General features: G+C 42.3%; 1 protein-coding gene across 1 annotated transcript in view; it reads left to right on the top strand.

The window, feature by feature from the left end:
- TRPC6 (transient receptor potential cation channel subfamily C member 6) overlaps positions 1–17,163 on the top strand; it is a 71,904-nt gene extending 54,741 nt beyond the window's left edge. Inside the window, exons 5-12 of the mRNA XM_081001907.1 lie at positions 2,120–2,333; positions 5,725–5,952; positions 8,510–8,774; positions 10,328–10,523; positions 11,152–11,355; positions 14,606–14,689; positions 15,225–15,300; positions 15,715–17,163. Coding sequence (XP_080858033.1) covers positions 2,120–2,333; positions 5,725–5,952; positions 8,510–8,774; positions 10,328–10,523; positions 11,152–11,355; positions 14,606–14,689; positions 15,225–15,300; positions 15,715–15,869 — 1,422 coding nt within the window. The 3' untranslated portion in view covers positions 15,870–17,163. The remainder of the gene's footprint in view (positions 1–2,119; positions 2,334–5,724; positions 5,953–8,509; positions 8,775–10,327; positions 10,524–11,151; positions 11,356–14,605; positions 14,690–15,224; positions 15,301–15,714) is intronic.
- The last annotated feature ends 288 nt before the right edge of the window (positions 17,164–17,451 follow it).

Genomic DNA, 17,451 nt, shown 5'->3' with positions numbered 1-17,451 from the left:
TGTTTGTTTCACTTCAGATATATCTCAGAGACACACACTATCCACAGCAGATTCCTGAGAAGTTTATCTCAGCAGCCATTCTCCCTCACACACAGAGAGAAAACAGAGAGAGCAGTTAAAAACAACAGTTACTTGAATAACAGTCACAACAGAATAGAATGCCTCTCTCATGTGACTCACAGTTAGCCAATCACTTGAGAGCTACTGCCAAAGGAAATTTCCCCCATGTTAAAAAAGTACACAGTAATTTAACATAAGTAAACATTCCCTTTCCAGGAATTTAAACCATTATCCTGTAAGTGGACCACAGCCTGACCACGCTGTGGTCATTGAAACATAGGAAACTGTAGGTGGCTGTCACCGATGGAAGCAAAAGCACAGAAAAAGCTCAATATGGAGGCCAAATGGCCGAAATATTGGGAAATTCTGGAACAAGAGGGAGATAGACTGAAATTGCAGAGTTTTGAGAAACTAAAAAACAAAGTGCGAGATTGGCTTCATTATTATCAGATAATAGAGGCATATAATTCGGACAAGAAAATTGGCTTCCAGGTGGAAAAATCAAAATTAGAAACAGAACTGTTAGAACCCAAAACTAAGATTTTGTCAAAGATGTATAACTTGCTGATGAAATGGAATACTCAGGATGAAACGGTGAAATCTGCTATGATTAAATGGGCACAAGATGTTGGACATAATATAATGATGGCTGACTGGGAACAGTTATGGACCACAGGTATGAAGTTTACGGCATGTAATGCCTTAAGAGAGAATATTATGAAAATGGTATACAGGTGGTACATGACTCCAGTCAAGCTTGCAAAAATCTATCATTTGCCCGATAATAAATGTTGGAAATGTAAAGAAACTGAAGGTACATTCTTTCACCTTTGGTGGACGTGCCCAAGGATTAAGGCTTTCTGGGAGATGATCTATAATGAATTGAAAAAAGTATTTAAATATACCTTCTTGAAGAAACCAGAGGCCTTTCTCCTGGGCATAGTCGGCCAATTGGTGCCAAAGAAGGATAGAACTTTTTTTATGTATGCCACAACAGCAGCAAGAATACTCATTGCAAAGTATTGGAAGACACAAGATCTACCCACTCTGGAAGAATGGCAGATGAAGGTGATTGACTATATGGAACTGGCGGAAATGACTGGCAGAATCCGAGACCAGGGAGAAGAGTCGGTGGAAGAAGATTGAAAGAAATTTAAAGACTATTTACAGAAATATTGTAAAATTAATGAATGTTAGAATGATGTTGGATAGAAATTAAGTGGTTTTTAGCTGCAATACTATAAGGGAATATGAAAAATGGATTACTAACAGGTAAAAATTTAATGTTACAATATTTTAAGATTAAAGATTAGGATAAACAAAGAGGGGAAGGATTTGCTGAACCAACAAACCGAACTGGAATACAAAAAAGGGAGGTGTGAGGAGGTCCGGGAAACAAGCTAATGAAAAATAATTAATGGAAAGATTGAGTTGTTTTTAACTATTTTTATTTTGTATTTTTCTTTTTTCTATTTTTATTTTGTAATATCTTGAAAATCTTAATAAATATCTTAAATATAAAAAAAGAAACATAGGAAACTGCTATTATACCAAGTCAAAACTCTGGCTCATCTAAACCAGTATTGTCCATTGGTTGGCAGCAGGTCTCCATGCTTACAGACAGAAGTCTTTGCCAGCCATCCCTGAAGATGCCAGAGATTGCACTTAGGGACTCTCGCACGGGACTCATGTGCTTTACCTCTCAGTTATGCCCCTTCCCCAGCTGTGTTTCTTCAATCTGTGGTTCCCACCTCGAAGGTGGCAGCAACCATTGTGCCATAGCATCTGGCATTTCTACTCCTCTGTCCCCTGCACTGCTGTAATCCTGAAGTCCCTGGGCAATTTGAGCAACATACAGGGTATATGGAAGTACAGAAAACTGCAAAAGGCTAATTAGAAATAGCATTAAGGGGTAATTATTTTATGCAAAGCATTCTCTCTTGTTTCTTCACTATGTCTGGCTGTTGTTTCTTTTCGATAGCAGCCTTCTCAAGATAAATTTATTTTGGTGGGGGAGTGATGCAATCTTTAAAATCTCTCTCTTTTTAAATTTTTGCAGTTGGGTAAAATAATGCGCGGACCCTTTATGAAATTTGTGGCACATGCAGCCTCTTTCACCATTTTCCTTGGTTTGCTGGTCATGAATGCGGCAGACAGGTTTGATGGCACCAAACTGAAGCCCAATGAAAGCAGAACGGATGGAAAACAGCTGTTCAGGATGAAAACTTCATGTTTCTCGTGGATGGAGTTGCTGATTATCTCATGGGTAATAGGTAAAAAAATATCACAAATCTGTGTCTTGCAACCCTAGCAGAGGACTGTGTGTCTGTTAAGACTCTTTTCTCTTATAGTGGTGAAGTACGAGACACAAAGTGAAGGGTCTTGTTGAATTCCACATTCATTCATGTGTATCGCTTGCATAGGTTGCGGGTGGAAAATGCCACAGCGTTCTTCCTTTCTTTCCTTTCTTTGGTGCTTTTCACGAAACACATGCATTTATGTGTTAGCACACCAAACAAGGAACATTTGCGGTGCATTTTCAGAATGCTCTGATTATATCAGATGATCTACTTATTCATACAAGCAAACACATTCTGAATCAGATCTGTTAAGTCTCTGCCAATTAACCTGGTTCCAAAACCCAGCTCCTACTTTCTTGGTTATAGAGAAGACAGTTCACCCCAGAAAACACAGTTGATTGTCACATCTTAAAGCACCCAGCACCGTACAGATGACATGTTGTTATTAATTCATTTAAAATTTACATTTCAGAAGCCTAGAAAAAGGGGTGCAAGTTTCAATGTGTACACATGTTACTCTTGTTATAGCTAAAAGAAAGAAAGAAAACGAATACACCTTCTGTTTCCTTCTTCTAAGCCTTATGCAGAAAAAAAAAGAGGTGGCATGTTACTTTGAAAGTGCCGAAAATTCAGGGAAGTGCTGTATAGAAGTGACAGCATGTTACATCAAATGAAACCAATCATTTCTGGCTGCATTATCTAAAATAAGAATTAAATCTTTTAAAGCCAATTTTTAAAAAGAAAGTCGATAGTTAACAGGCAAGACAGAAACTTGATGCTAATGAGTGTATTCAGATATTGTCAGTGAGCACTGGAGATTACTAACATGCAACATCAGAGAAATCCAAATTGGTAGGAGATAGCATTTCTGGTTGATTAGGTGCTATGCATTAGAAGCTACTATAAAATGTAATAAAAAGTTAATGAACCGAGAACTGTGAGAGACATGAAGGAGCAAGTAGATATCTGAAAGCTGTATAAATTGTGAAGGAGAAACGCACACAATCACAAACAAAGGATAATAATTATAACACACATTCATTCGTTTGAAACGCCATCTAAAACTCATAGCGAGCTGAAGATCTGTGCAGCACTTTTACACTTCCAGCTGCAGGAGAAGGCGGATGCAGCTCGTCCAAAATCTTTTCCAACTTTGGTTAAGATATCTTCCTCTTTTGCTGTCTGCTAACAGCAGGGGGTGCTTTTAGGGTGCAGTTGCTCAAGGTGGCCCAGTCTTGAGTTAAAAATTCAAAAGGGATCCCAGCTGCATGAAACATGCACTATTCTTTTTTTTTTTTTAAGTAATATTTATTAAAGTTTCAAAAGAAGAAAAATCACATTAATAAAAAAATTAACAATAAAAAGGAAAAATACAAAGTAGAAAAAAGAAAAAACAATTAAAAGCAGTTCCATCTTTTCTTCACTTCTTTTACGTTTACTTGTTTCTCGGACCTCCTCATACCTCCCTCTTTTGTATTCCAATTCAATTTGTTAATCCAACAATTCCTTTCTCTCCTTTTTAGTCCTAATCTTTAATCTTGATATAATAACATTAAGAAACATGCACTATTCTTAAGTAGTGTAGGGTGGTAGAAGAATGAGAAGCTCATTGTTCAGAGGCTGGCCTCTATGCTCAATTCTCTCTCTCTCTCTCTCTCTCTCTCTCTCTCTCTCTCTCTCTCTCCCCCCCCTCCCTCCCTCCCTCCCTCCCTCTCCACACACTAGCTCTCAGCTCATATCAGCTTCTGCTTCTGCAGCAAAGCTCTGCTCCCAAGTCACAACAGTCAGAAATGGCTGGTCAGTTGCTAGGCTCTAAACGTCGCTTCTTTACGAATTCACTACACTAGAAACCTTATCTGAATGATCATCCCTGGGGAGGCACAGCTCACCTTGGCAAATCTAGCAGGGAGGGAGGTTGTGACATGCTCTGCCATGCCAGGATTGCTAGCAAACTGGCCTCTCTCACCAGTGTTTGCTATAGAAGGGGTGCTGATAAAAGCTGTTGGTGTATGAAAACCCACAGCCGCCACATACATCTCCTGCTGCGCTGGTAAATTCAAAGCTAGAGTGCCAATATCCACCTTGCAATTCGACAACTCTCCACAAAGCCAATGGCCACCCCACCATTTTTACATAATGAATAGGGAATTTGAATAGAATTTGTTGGTATCCGTCTTGAGAGACAATGGAACAAACCTCCGGGGGGTGAAGTCAAAGAGCTGTAGGATCACAGCGCCTGCTGTGGCTGCAGCAACCGGGAACTCATAACTGCCGCCTCTCGCATTGTTTTTACTGCATTAGCAGCACTGAACTGACCTCCCTGCGCAGAAGCCTAGGCAATTCTGGGCTGCATCAATAGGAGTATAGCATCTAGATATAGGAGTATAGCATCTAGATCAAGGGAAGTAATAGTGCCACTGTATTCTGCTCTGGTCAGACCTCACCTGGAGTACTGTGTCCAGTTCTGGGCACCACAGTTCAAGAAGGACACTGACAAACTGGAACGTGTCCAGAGGAGGGCAACCAAAATGGTCAAAGGCCTGGAAACGATGCCTTATGAGGAACGGCTAAGGGAGCTGGGCATGTTTAGCCTGGAGAAGAGGAGGTTAAGGGGTGATATGATAGCCATGTTCAAATATATAAAAGGATGTCACATAGAGGAGGGAGAAAGGTTGTTTTCTGCTGCTCCAGAGAAGCGGACACAGAGCAATGGATCCAAACTACAAGAAAGAAGATTCCACCTAAACATTAGGAAGAACTTCCTGACAGTAAGAGCTGTTCGACAGTGGAATTTGCTGCCAAGGAGTGTGGTGGAGTCTCCTTCTTTGGAGGTCTTTAAGCAGAGGCTTGACAACCATATGTCAGGAGTGCTCTGATGGTGTTTCCTGCTTGGCAGGGGGTTGGACTCGATGGCCCTTGTGGTCTCTTCCAGCTCTATGATTCTATGATTCTATGATTCTATGATTCTAAGTGTGTATGGAAGTCCTGGGCTGCCCAGATGACAACACCCCACTCTTCAGCCTTGCTAATGTGGTCCAAAGGAAAGCAGAGCAATATGTTTGGTACCAGCTTAGCTGCAGGAGTTGCCTGAAGCAGGCATACAAGGCACCATCCAACCATCTTAGGGACTCCACTCCAGATTTGCGTAGGGTTTACTCCTTAGGCTTTTCTTCTCCCGGTGATGTCCCACAAAGCAATGGGTGGAATATTTCTTGTATAAATAAAATAAGAACTTGGCTTTCATTTTTCAAAGCAGGTATCTCTACTTCTCAAGACACGGAACTCAAACAGATATATTTGACGTTTTTCTATGACATTTTGTGGAAAGCTAATGCTGTGTGTGCTCTCTTCTTTCCTCCTCTAGGTATGATATGGTCCGAGTGTAAAGAGATTTGGTCCCAAGGTCCCAAGGAATACCTGTTTGAGTTGTGGAATATGCTGGATTTTGGGATGCTAGCTATTTTTGCAGCTTCATTCATTGCGAGGTTCATGGCATTTTGGCATGCTTCCAGAGCCCAGAGCATGGTCGATGCAGATGTGAAGGACTTGAAAACGGTGACATTGCCTCCCAGTATAAAATACTACACTTTGGGTGAGTTTATGAACCATTGAGATTTGTGTTGGCTGAGCAAAGGAGAACTGTTCCAGTTTGGGTTCTACCCTCCCCATCAGGAGAAAACTGGCTTGCTCCATCTTCCATGTGACAGGCCTTGAGATATTTGAAGATGGCTGCCATATCTCCTCTCATGTCTCCTCTTATCCAGGCAACCCCCTCAACCATTCCTCATAAGGCTTGGGTTCAGACCCTTGACCGTCTTGGTCACCCTCTTCTGCACACATTCCAACTCGTCAATATCCTTCTGAAATCGTGGCACCCAGAACTGGACACAGAACTCTAGGTGTTATCTGATCAGGGCAGAATAGAGTGGTACTATTACTTCCCTTTATTACTTCCCTAGACTTCTGTTGTTGCAGCCAAGAATAGCATTACCTCTTTTTGCTACTGCATCACACCGTTGACTCATGTTAAGTTTGTGGTCTACTCAGACCCCATGATCCTTTTCACATGTAAGGCCATTGTGGGATAAAATGTTTTCATCTAGAGCTTATAAGGAACTCATTACTACTGAGCTGCATATCCTCTTCTTTTCACAACCCATGCAAGTGGTGGAGATTTTCAGTGACTTTCAGTGAGCTTACAATTCCTGCCTGGCAAGGCAGCAGCAGGTTTCATATTCATTTTCTTTCCTAAAATATCCTATAAAAATAATTTTCTTCTGCTTGAAGAAAATGCCCCAATGGGAATGACACTATCCTTTGGATGGCTTTATGGACTGATGTAGTTGTAATGTTATATAGATATACATAAACACATCAGTTTTTTATGTTTACAGCATCAACATCATTATTTTTATTAAAAAAATATTTTTAAAATTATTTAGCTTATTTTTTATCCTTAAACCATTTGCTTTCCTTATATTGCGAACCCCTTTGGGAACATAACTATGTAGAAAGAGTGCTGTAAGTTGCCCTGGGCTTATAGAGCAGGTTGTAATTCAAACGAAGAAATGGGAATCTTCATTTTTAGCTGCAGTTTATACACTCCCCCCTTACTCTCTAACTAGTTTCTTCACGTAAAATCGAGAGGTTATGAGCAATCAGGAATTGTTACAGTGAGATAAAGTGATGTGTGCTGGACAGAAAAGCAGTAGCCAGCGCAGTCCTCTGCATGTCTACTCAGAAGTAAGCCTCACAGAGTTCAGCAGGACTTTCTCTCAGATAAGCGTGTATAGGATTGCAGGCTGCACCACCAGTTTCTAGGGAGCAATGGCAATTTATAACGGGAGGATCTGCTCTTCACTTCCTAAACAACATAATTCTGAACCCACTGCAGTTGCAATGGTTGAGTTTGAGAGCTGTTAGGTTTTTAGTTTCACTGGAGTTTTGTAAGCAGAGGTTGGATGGCCACCTGTCATGGATTCTTCAGTTGAGATTGCTGCACTGCAGGGGGTTGGACTAGATGACCCTCGGGGTCCCTCCCTATTCTACAGTTCTATGATTCTATCTTTCACAATGCAGTTTGTACGTTGTTGTTTTGTAATAGAGGTGACTCTCAACCTACACAGGGGTTACATTCTAGGGGTAGCACATAAGCCAAATTTGCATATAGTCAAAACGCATTGGGTTCAATTATGAGTGGGATCCCCAAAGTCTTGTTTCCTAGATGACCACCCCCTTTCCACTCCCTTTTTATTTATTTATTCTTATTTTGCCAAGTTACCTGTATTTCAAAATGAAGAAAGAATGATTAATAAAAAGATAACTGTGAACAGAATTGTTCATTTGTTTATTTCATCTCTCTCCTTTTTTAAAATATTAATCTTAATATAAAGCCAGGTCATATGTAAAGCATAGTCATAAAATTAAATGAAACACCACTTTTTAAAAAATAATAAGAACAACGAGACACTGAAATGTCAAAAACCAGAGGTATGCAAAACCATTAGTAGGAGTGGGCTGGGCAATGGTGTATCAATACATTGCCCAGGACCGGTTTGAAGGCTAGAGCGTGATGGCACCTTCTCCCGAGTCTTGTTTTTCCCTCGGTGCGCCAGGCACTGACAGCAGAGGGACTCCCTCCAGCACCCAGCGCATGGAGGAACAAGCTGGCGTTCACCCTGGCCAGGGTGAATCCACTGCCACTCCCACTGAGGGAGCTGAGGCGATTTCACCCCGGTGCCTCACAGGACCAGGCCCGATGCAGCTTGTTCCTCCCTCCACTTTTCAACATTGCGATGTATCACTATATTGCGATGTTTGACTGGTGATACATTGCAATGTTGAAAAGCTGATATTTCCCAGCCCTAAATAGGGGCTGCAGTTCATACATGAATAGCCACAGAAACCTCATGTGGGTAATATCACAAATTTGCCTGAAAAGAAGCAGCCATTTTGTTGTTGTCTCTGTGTGTTGACATCCCTCTGAAAGGTGCTTCTCTCTCTTGTTCACAAGCGCTTTACTTCTGATAGCAAGGGGATGCACAGCAAGATCTCCAGACATTGGCTCAACGTTTGGGCAGCTAAATATGGAACATATATCAAAACATTAAACAGATGTTCTTGTGGGTTTTCTTTTGTTTTTTTTACAGCAAGAATAGACTGGGATCCATCCGACCCTCAAATCATATCTGAAGGCCTGTATGCAATCGCTGTGGTCTTAAGCTTCTCACGAATCGCCTATATTCTGCCAGCCAATGAAAGCTTCGGACCTCTACAGATATCGCTTGGCAGAACTGTGAAAGACATATTCAAGTTCATGGTCATATTTATCATGGTTTTTGTGGCCTTCATGATAGGAATGTTTAATCTCTACTCTTACTACCTGGGGGCAAAACAAAATGAAGCCTTCACTACGTAAGTAAATGTTGAAATCTGCTTTTGCTGTAGTAAGTGTAGATGATTTTGTTGGAAGGCAATCAGTCGGATTTAAGCGCATTCGCTGTTGTAATGTTAAGTATCCAAACTATGGCCATGGTTAGCTATGGTCTGCAATTCTTAAATATTGATTTACCAACCATCTTTCCTAAGCTAGCAGTAGTGATGCATCTAAATGCCAAGCACATTTACTATAAAGTAATTCTAAAGGCACTTCCATGTTAATGGATTCATGGTGATTGGCGCATTCAATGAAAGTGCTGGTTATCCCTTTGGGGCAATCCTTTGATTTCTACTAGTCCAGACGGACTACCAGGATCAGTTCAGATGTCACTCCCAAAAGCAGCGGCTATGGTAGCTCTGAACAGCCGCAACAACCAGCAAATAGAAGCAACTGCTTTGAATTATAGATTAGGTCCTCTTTTATATTATTTAGTTTGCATAAATACATAATGCACTCCTCCTATGCGAGATGTATTAGGACAAGGTCTGTTTGTGCATAACAAGAGTGTGATGTAGACATCTTTAGTCAGTGCTGCATAGTTTAGTTGCTAGTGTCCATATATGTCACTAGGTCCATTAAAATTTAAATTATGCTTGTGCATGCTAAAGTATATATCGACTGCAGCTACTTCCATTGCATGTTCTCCCTGATGGTTTTTGTGCAAAGCAGAGGTTGATCATGCCCTGTTTGAACATTTAAAATGTGGACATTTTTAACATTATCATGACATGCCTGATTTTCCTGCGCCATTAACATGTGCAGAGGAGGGCAACCAAGATGATCAAGGGTCTAGTAACCAAGCCTAACAAGGAACGGTTGATGGAGCTGGTGTGTTTAGCCAGGAAAAGAGGAGAGTGAGAGGAGATATGATAGCCATCTTCAAGGGCTGTCACATGGATGTTGGAGCAAACTTCTTTTCACTTGCTCTGGAGGGTAGGATCCATACCAATGGATTCAAGTTACAAGAAAGGAGATTCCAACTAAACATCAGAAAGAATTTTCTGACAGTAAGAGCTGTTTGACAGTGGAACAGTCTCCCTCGGGAGGTTGTGGACTCTCCTTCCTTGGAGGCTTTTAAGCAGAGCCATCTGCCATGGATTCTTTAGCTGAGATTCCTGCATTGCAAGGGGTTGGACTAGATGACCCTTGAGGGTCCTTGCAACTTTGATTCTATGATCATGAATTGGAGGCAAGTTGGTGCCAACATAGGGCTTGTCCCATGCCTAGAAAGCATGGGTCTGAGGTTTTCCGCTTCTCTTGCGCTTTCTAGGCATGGGTCTGAGTGGTTTTGCCCTTGCCCTGCCACTTTCTCCAGGAAAACCCAGTCTTAAGCGATATATCAGAGCAAACAGCAATCTGGAGAAAACCCGATTGATGTTTGCTCTGATTCAGTGGTAATAGTCAGGTTTCCCGGGGGGGGGGGGGAGTGGGGCAAGGGCTAGCCTGAATGGTCCCATACTCAGCTTTTACAGATATTTTACTCCACTGTTATGTTCATGTTTCTGGGATTTATTTTTCTTTCTTTCAGAGTGGAAGAAAGCTTCAAGACTTTGTTCTGGGCAATATTTGGACTCTCAGAAGTGAAATCAGTTGTCATAAACTATAGGCACAAATTTATTGAGAACATTGGTTATGTCCTTTATGGGGTTTATAACGTCACCATGGTTATTGTTCTGCTGAACATGCTTATCGCCATGATCAACAGCTCATTCCAAGAGATTGAGGTAATAATGCTCTTTTGAACTACCTTTAGCTTACTCAGTCATCATTGAGTAATGATGTGGTTGGGCTCCCAGCTCCCCTCAGCCCCAGCCAGGATGGGCAGCGGTCAAAGTATATTAGGAACTATAGTCCAGTGGCATCTGGAGGGCCACAGGTATTCCATCCCTGCTTTATTAAAACAGTACAATTTTTCAGAACAAATATAAATTCATGATCAAAAAACAAACTCTTAGTAGGACTAGCACTGGTTACAACCCCGAGTTGCTTAAAAGTGGCATTATTTCAACAGGACTTGAGCTAAGTCAGTATTAATTTGTCCTACAGATTTCAATGGAATCTAAGTTCAACTGCATTAGACTGCGTCCAAGTCAAATTCCTTAGAATCATGACCTGCCAGTGAGCTTCTTCCAACCACCCAGCTGATCACAGTCAGAAATGGGCTGAACACAAGTAGAACCTCAATCCACCCGTTATCTGATCCAGGCGAGCTCTTCCTATGAAGTAGCGTTACTGTTATTTCCTGCAGTTTAGTTCAGCACTGGAGTCTAGCTGGAGTCTGAGCATCCAGCAAAACAACTTTTGCGTATCATTTCAAATGACCACTGCTTAACTCTTTTCTCTGCCTTCCAGGATGATGCTGATGTGGAATGGAAGTTTGCAAGAGCAAAACTGTGGTTCTCCTATTTTGAGGAGGGCAGAACGCTCCCGGTGCCGTTCAACCTAGTGCCTAGCCCCAAATCTCTGATTTACTTCTCGCTCAGAATAAAGAAGTGGATTTTTAAGTTGTTGTTTTGCAATAGAAAAGGTTTCCAGGAAGACGCTGAGATGAATAAGGTAACTTCGCAATGGAGTAAACCTGCTGCATTCTGGAATTGTAAACAACTTTATGCAATGCATGACTCCATTGGAGGAGGCCAATTCGTGCCAGACCTGCACCACTAAATAAAATGGTTGTTTTTTTTCAAGGGTTTCTGGTAGAAATTCCCTAACCTACAACGTTAATTTGATGGCTGCAATTTTAGAAACGGGCAGAGCAATCCAAATTCTCGATCTGCTATGCTGGAGGGAGTGTGGAGGTGTCCAAACGCCTAGCCCAGCCTGGCTCTGCTGGCCGCAGGGTTTCTAAATGCAGTCTTGAGTTTGCAAATGCTGCCGGGGGGGTTCTTGGTAGAGAGAAAAGCATCCTTCGTTTCTCTTGATTACAGTTTTGAAGTCTGGAGGGTGAATTGCCTCTGATTCAGTGTCCATTGTGGTGGAAATGTGGAACCTAAACCAATGGTCATATGCAGGAAGGAATGTCTGTGGGCTTAGCTTTGAACACACAAACAGATATCCCAGAGAACAGCACTGCCTGCTGACTACTTTTACTAGTTATGGATTGGAATGTGCATATTACCTAAGAGTAAGGTAAAGGTAAAGGACCCCTGGATGGTTAAGTCCAGTCAAAGGTGACTATGGGGTTGCGGCGCTCGACTCCCTTTTAGGCCGAGGGAGCCGGCGTTTGTCCACAGGCAGCTTTCCAGGTCATGTGGCCAGCATGACTAAACTGCTACTGGCGCATGGAGGACCATGACGAGTGCCAGAGTGCATGGGAACGCCATTTACCTTCCCGCCGCTGCGGTACCTATTTATCTACTTGCATTGGCATGCTTTTGAACTGCTAGGTTGGCAGGAGCCTGGGACAGAGCAACGGGAGCTCACCCCGTCGCAGGGATTTCAAACCACCGACCTTCCGATCGGCAAGCCCAAGGGGCTCAGTGGTTTAGACCACAGTATTGCAGGGCTGACAGGAGATCTGCTCTTGACAACATGCATTCATATCTGTATGGATATACGCATTTAACCTCTAGATCCCTCCCCCCAACTAACTTGAAGAGGAGTTTATCTGTGCAACTTTCCATCATTTCTGCCGCTAAGTGGAAAGTAAAATTATGTACAATACTGAAGGTTCAGGGTTACTGTCCACATCAGCAGGATAGCAATTTCTGCTAAGAAAATCTTAGATCAAGTGACAAGGGCATCCTTTTTGCCCATGTTAACATATATCTATTTCATACCTGCAACTTATACAATTGGGAGGAGACTCCTAATTAGGTAGGGTGGTCATGTATGCATCACCAAAAACACAGAAATCAGAAGGTGGTATCAGTTTGCGTAAAATTTGCGTTTGCTAATTTATGTATATACATGCAATTTTGGAAATAATGACTATAAGGGAAATAGAATGCAATTTCAAGGGCCTTGCTTTGCCTTCTGATGGTTCTTCATCTTTGAAACAGAACTGAGGTGGACAGCCCTTCAATTAGATGACTGCCCCCTGACAGCTCTTCCAAAAGAGGACTCTGTAATGTTGGGACACACACCTACCCTATAAATAGGCGTAGTAAAAGGACATTCCGTAAGCAGGAAAATCTTTGGGCAGTGTATCCCTGTCAAACTCCATAGTCTATAGTCGAATTTGACTGGACTTAACCATCCAGGGGGCTTAGCGTTGAATCCCCCTAAGTCATTGCATGAGCAGAAAAACGCCTGCAAACTTATGCAAGTGCAGTGGAACTTCTCCTACCACCACCACCAGCACTTGCCTCAAATGTGCTCCAGAGACTTAGGGGAACTCTCGTAGCAGATTTGCAGGTTGCACAGGAGGAAGAGATGGAGAAGAAGTTCTGTTGCGCTCATGAAAGTCATTCTGCTCATGCATACAACCCAAAGTAATAGAGAAGGGCAGGGGATGAGAACCAGAGGAAGATAAGCTCCATAAAAACTCTTACTCTCTGCTGTCTGATTCCCGCCCCCCTCACCTTTTCAGGAAAAAAGGCTAAAGTCAATAGTTAGGATGTGTAGATGTTCTAATAAGAGCTCAGCCTGAGCGTTTCTGCATCTTCACAGAGAATGTTTATCAGCTCCCCAAATCCGATGATTCATTCCTGCGGGTAAAATGAATGGCTATTACTTACCCATCCAATTCTGCTGATATAAACCTTCACGGCATCCTTCCAGCTCCTGTGAGAGAATAAAAGGCTTCTTTAGAAGCCGAGCATCGCTTGCCACCAAGTGATCACATTCTGAAATGCAACATAACGTTATCTTGGTATGGCTTGCGTACACAACTGAAATCCAGGAATCGGTCCAGACATTGCTGTAACAAGTCTTAACTGGTCCAAGCAAATGTTTTGTGAGAACTGTCAGCTCATGTTAGTAGTGTAATTAAAAAGAAGATTTTCCAGAATTAGAAGAAAGGAATTCTTGCATATGGCCCCACAGGCACTTGGTTTCCTGAAAGCTGCATTGCAAAAATCTCAAGGCAGCCTTGTAAATAAACCCACAAAAGTTGCTAGCCCTCAAAAAACATTTTACTAGGTAACTTTGCTCCAAGGGATCTGTGCTTCTGGGATGCTGTGGAAGAAAGGATGCCCCAGCCCTCTATGACCTGCATGATTCCATCTTCATTGTAGGCTACTTATAAAATTTAAAAGCTTTCTTCCAGTGAATTGGTGGTGGAGGGGTTGAGCAATCCTTTCCCTTCCCCCTTAACCAGTCCTTTGGATTTCCATGTTGGTCTTGGAGCAATGGGATTTCTGTAATTTCTGCTGTTGAAGCACGCAGTTGGGCCCCATTCACACCACACATTTAAATAACTATGACGCCACTCAGGGCTTCCTCCAAAGAATTATGGGGGCTGTAGTTCCCTGTGGAGACGGATTGGCTGTTTAAACCACTCTGGAATTCGTAGCTCTGTGAGGAAAACAACTCTCAGCACCTTTAACAAACCATAGCTCCCAGAATTCTTTGGGGCAAGCCATGATTGTTTATAGTGTCTCAAGAAGATGGTGTGAATGTGGCCTTAAACATTCATTGAAGACATTCATTTCTTCAGCAAACATTTACATTTCATTTTCTCCCCAGCAGTTTCCCCCATTAAGAGTTATTTTATCCAAAATATCTCCAAATCCTCTCTCTTGTGCATAGGAGCAATGCTTAAGGAGTACAGTATTCTAATGAAATATGTGGTAAGAAGGGAAAGGGGGAAGAAGAGATTTATTAAGCAATCCTCACTTAGTACTTTTTTCTTTCTGTTTTTCAGCTAGGTCAAAGTAAGGAATCAAGTATAAGAAGCTCAGATGACCTCAACTTAAACAGCTTAAGGAACCCTCAAAGGAAGTATCAGGTAGGATCTAGATGTTAATAGAGTACAGTAACTGTAAAGAACTTGACAGCCAAACAGAGAAGGATTATCCACAGCCCTCCTCTTCCTCTCTCTCTCACTCAAGCCTGTTGCTTGTTCAGCATCCAACCATTCTGCTCCCTCCTTTCATCCTCTGACCTGTCTCCTGTCTCTCACCATCACTCCCCTGGCTCTGAGTCTTCCTCTTCTGAGACTTCCCTAGAGGATTCTCTAGCTGTGCTGCCTCCCCTGTTCTGCCCTCATCTGGGTAAGCTGCCTCAGTGCCAGCGACAAGGCTGCCATATGTCCTCTTTTTCCAGGACATGCCCTCTTTTTCATGGGTATGTAAAATGAGAGTCGTCCTAGAGATGCCCCACAGAAGTCAGCAAATGTGTCCTCTTCTTTGCTTTTCAAAATACGGCAACATTATGGGTCTACGTCAGACACAACTGTGCCTCACCCCATGTGCCGCTACTGCTGTCTAGGATCAGGATGCGCAAGCCAATACCTGAAAGGCTTTTCTGTTTCTCTTTCCCAGAAAATTATGAAACGTCTTATCAAGCGATACGTACTGAAAGCTCAGGTGGACAAAGAAAGTGACGAAGTCAATGAAGGTAGGCTTCCGAAATGAATAGAATATCGGATAGCAGAATTAAAAGGCTAGCCAAAGTTGTTGGGTTTGCCCACCCCATACTTAAATGGCACCTTTAATGGCACCTTTAACAATGCTTCTGTTTTGATATGCGGCATAACAGCTGCCGTGGCTTCTGGGTTATAACTCTCCCAAGAACAAATATATATATAACCATTGGCGTGCTGAGGGGGAGCTAGAGGTAATGGTGGCAGAACCCTGTTTGAGGCCTGCCTGTTCCCTATGCTCCAGGGGGTTGTAAGGTTTTATTTGCCGGACCAAATGAGCCTTTGGGTCTGATTCATCAGGGCTCTTCGTAATGCTGTCCCCCTCCCCATCCCCAGCTTCTCCTTTTTCTTCTAGTAAGCCCTTGATCTTCCCTCTCCCTCTCTTATAGGTGAGCTGAAAGAAATTAAACAGGACATCTCAAGCCTCCGTTACGAGCTCCTTGAAGAAAAATCACAGAACACAGAAGACCTGGCAGAACTCATCCGGAAACTTGGGGAGAAACTGTGTATTGAGCCAAAACAGGAACAAAGGACCTCTCTCTGAAATAGAAAGTGTGGGGGGGGGGCACACTCCTCCTCCAAGCTGGCAGTCCAGTGAAAGCCATATCAGTTCTATCTACACCCCCTCCCCCTGCAATTCTTCTTCAATCATAATTGACACTTTTGCAGCAGCTACAAAAGTAGATACATCTTGACAATTCTTTTTCTTTTTGGTTAACTGGGGAAAACCGGCATTTTGAGCAGATGTTATTTAACCCCATCAACGGAGGCCAACTCAACCATTGAAAGGAAAAGAGGTAAAATATGGTTTGAGAAGCCGCACAATTAAAGACTTTAATTACTGGTTCTACTGGTGCCAGGGAGCTCTCTTGTTCTCTCACTCTCTTTCACACTCCCACTAACGTGCACACATATTTTGACACTTCAGACGTATGCACACTTAGAAGTAAATTCCACTGAGATGAATGAGGTTTACAAATTAAACATTTAGGAATAAGGTTCTGATCACTTTCTTTTTAAAAAAAATAATGAACTGGTCTTTCTTTAAATAAACAACAACAAAAATACAATTACATTGCTTTAATTAAAGTGAAAAGAAATAATTTCTGTTCCGTTAACTAAGCGCTTGGGATGGACAAGAGGAAGGCTCAATAGAACACATCCGAAAGCCATGATGTTACCGTGACATTACAGTGTTTTCTTCAAATCACTCCATTGCAAGAAGGCTTTCTGGTACATTTCTTTGGCAGTGCATCTACAATACGAACCCATATTGGCTTTGGGTTTCTCCAAAGAATCCTAGGTGAGGGTGCTAAGATCAGTAGTCCTCTTCCTCTTCAGAGAACTACAATCCCCAGCAATCATTGGGGAGAAATGTTAAAATGCTTTAAGTCTCTATTGCAGTTATGTCCAAGGACCAAGGTGCCAGGAGTCTTGATAATCCATCCCACGAAAGGCGTTACACTGCGAAGCAGCAATTCCTGCGATCTGCCTTGTCAACGTTTAGAATTTTTCCTTGGCGAATGTTTATATGTTGAGATATACAATATGAGTCGCATCGGACTAAGTCATAGAGTTGATACACCACAATCAGTGGGCATTTATTTCAGTGGGTCTACTCTGAAAAAAAATCAGTCCATTTGTTTCATTGGGTTTACTCTGAGAATAATGCAATGGGATGCAACCCAATATATTTAAAGCTCTTGTGTCTAGGAGCAAATGACTGGAACCATAAGTGTTCTTAGGGAGGTACGCTGTATGCCTGGTCTATGACTGCCTTACTCCCTTCTTGGCCCTGATCCGTTGTGCAGCCCTATGATAAATAACTGAAACCAAAAGCCAGCCCTACCTTGTCTCATTTCACATGTTTGTATTGCTACCACCTTTCATCTAGTAACCTCAGCACCACTGAAAGAACCACCCACAACCAAACCTTCCATTAGTCACAGCCAGGTATTTGATGGTGGTTGCACTTCGTGTCTACACAAGTTGGATACAGATAACCCTTTTGCCCAGTGTGGCCCTTCGAGATGTTGTTGGGTTCTAACTCCCATCAACCTCAGCTAGCATGTCCAAAGGTCAGGAATGATGGGAGTTGTACTCTAGCAATACCTGGAGGACCTTGC

This window comes from Podarcis pityusensis (assembly GCF_964106645.2).
Source record: "Podarcis pityusensis genome assembly, chromosome: 4".
In the NCBI taxonomy this organism is placed as follows: domain Eukaryota; kingdom Metazoa; phylum Chordata; class Lepidosauria; order Squamata; family Lacertidae; genus Podarcis; species Podarcis pityusensis.
This window is presented reverse-complemented; position numbering and strand designations above follow the sequence as displayed.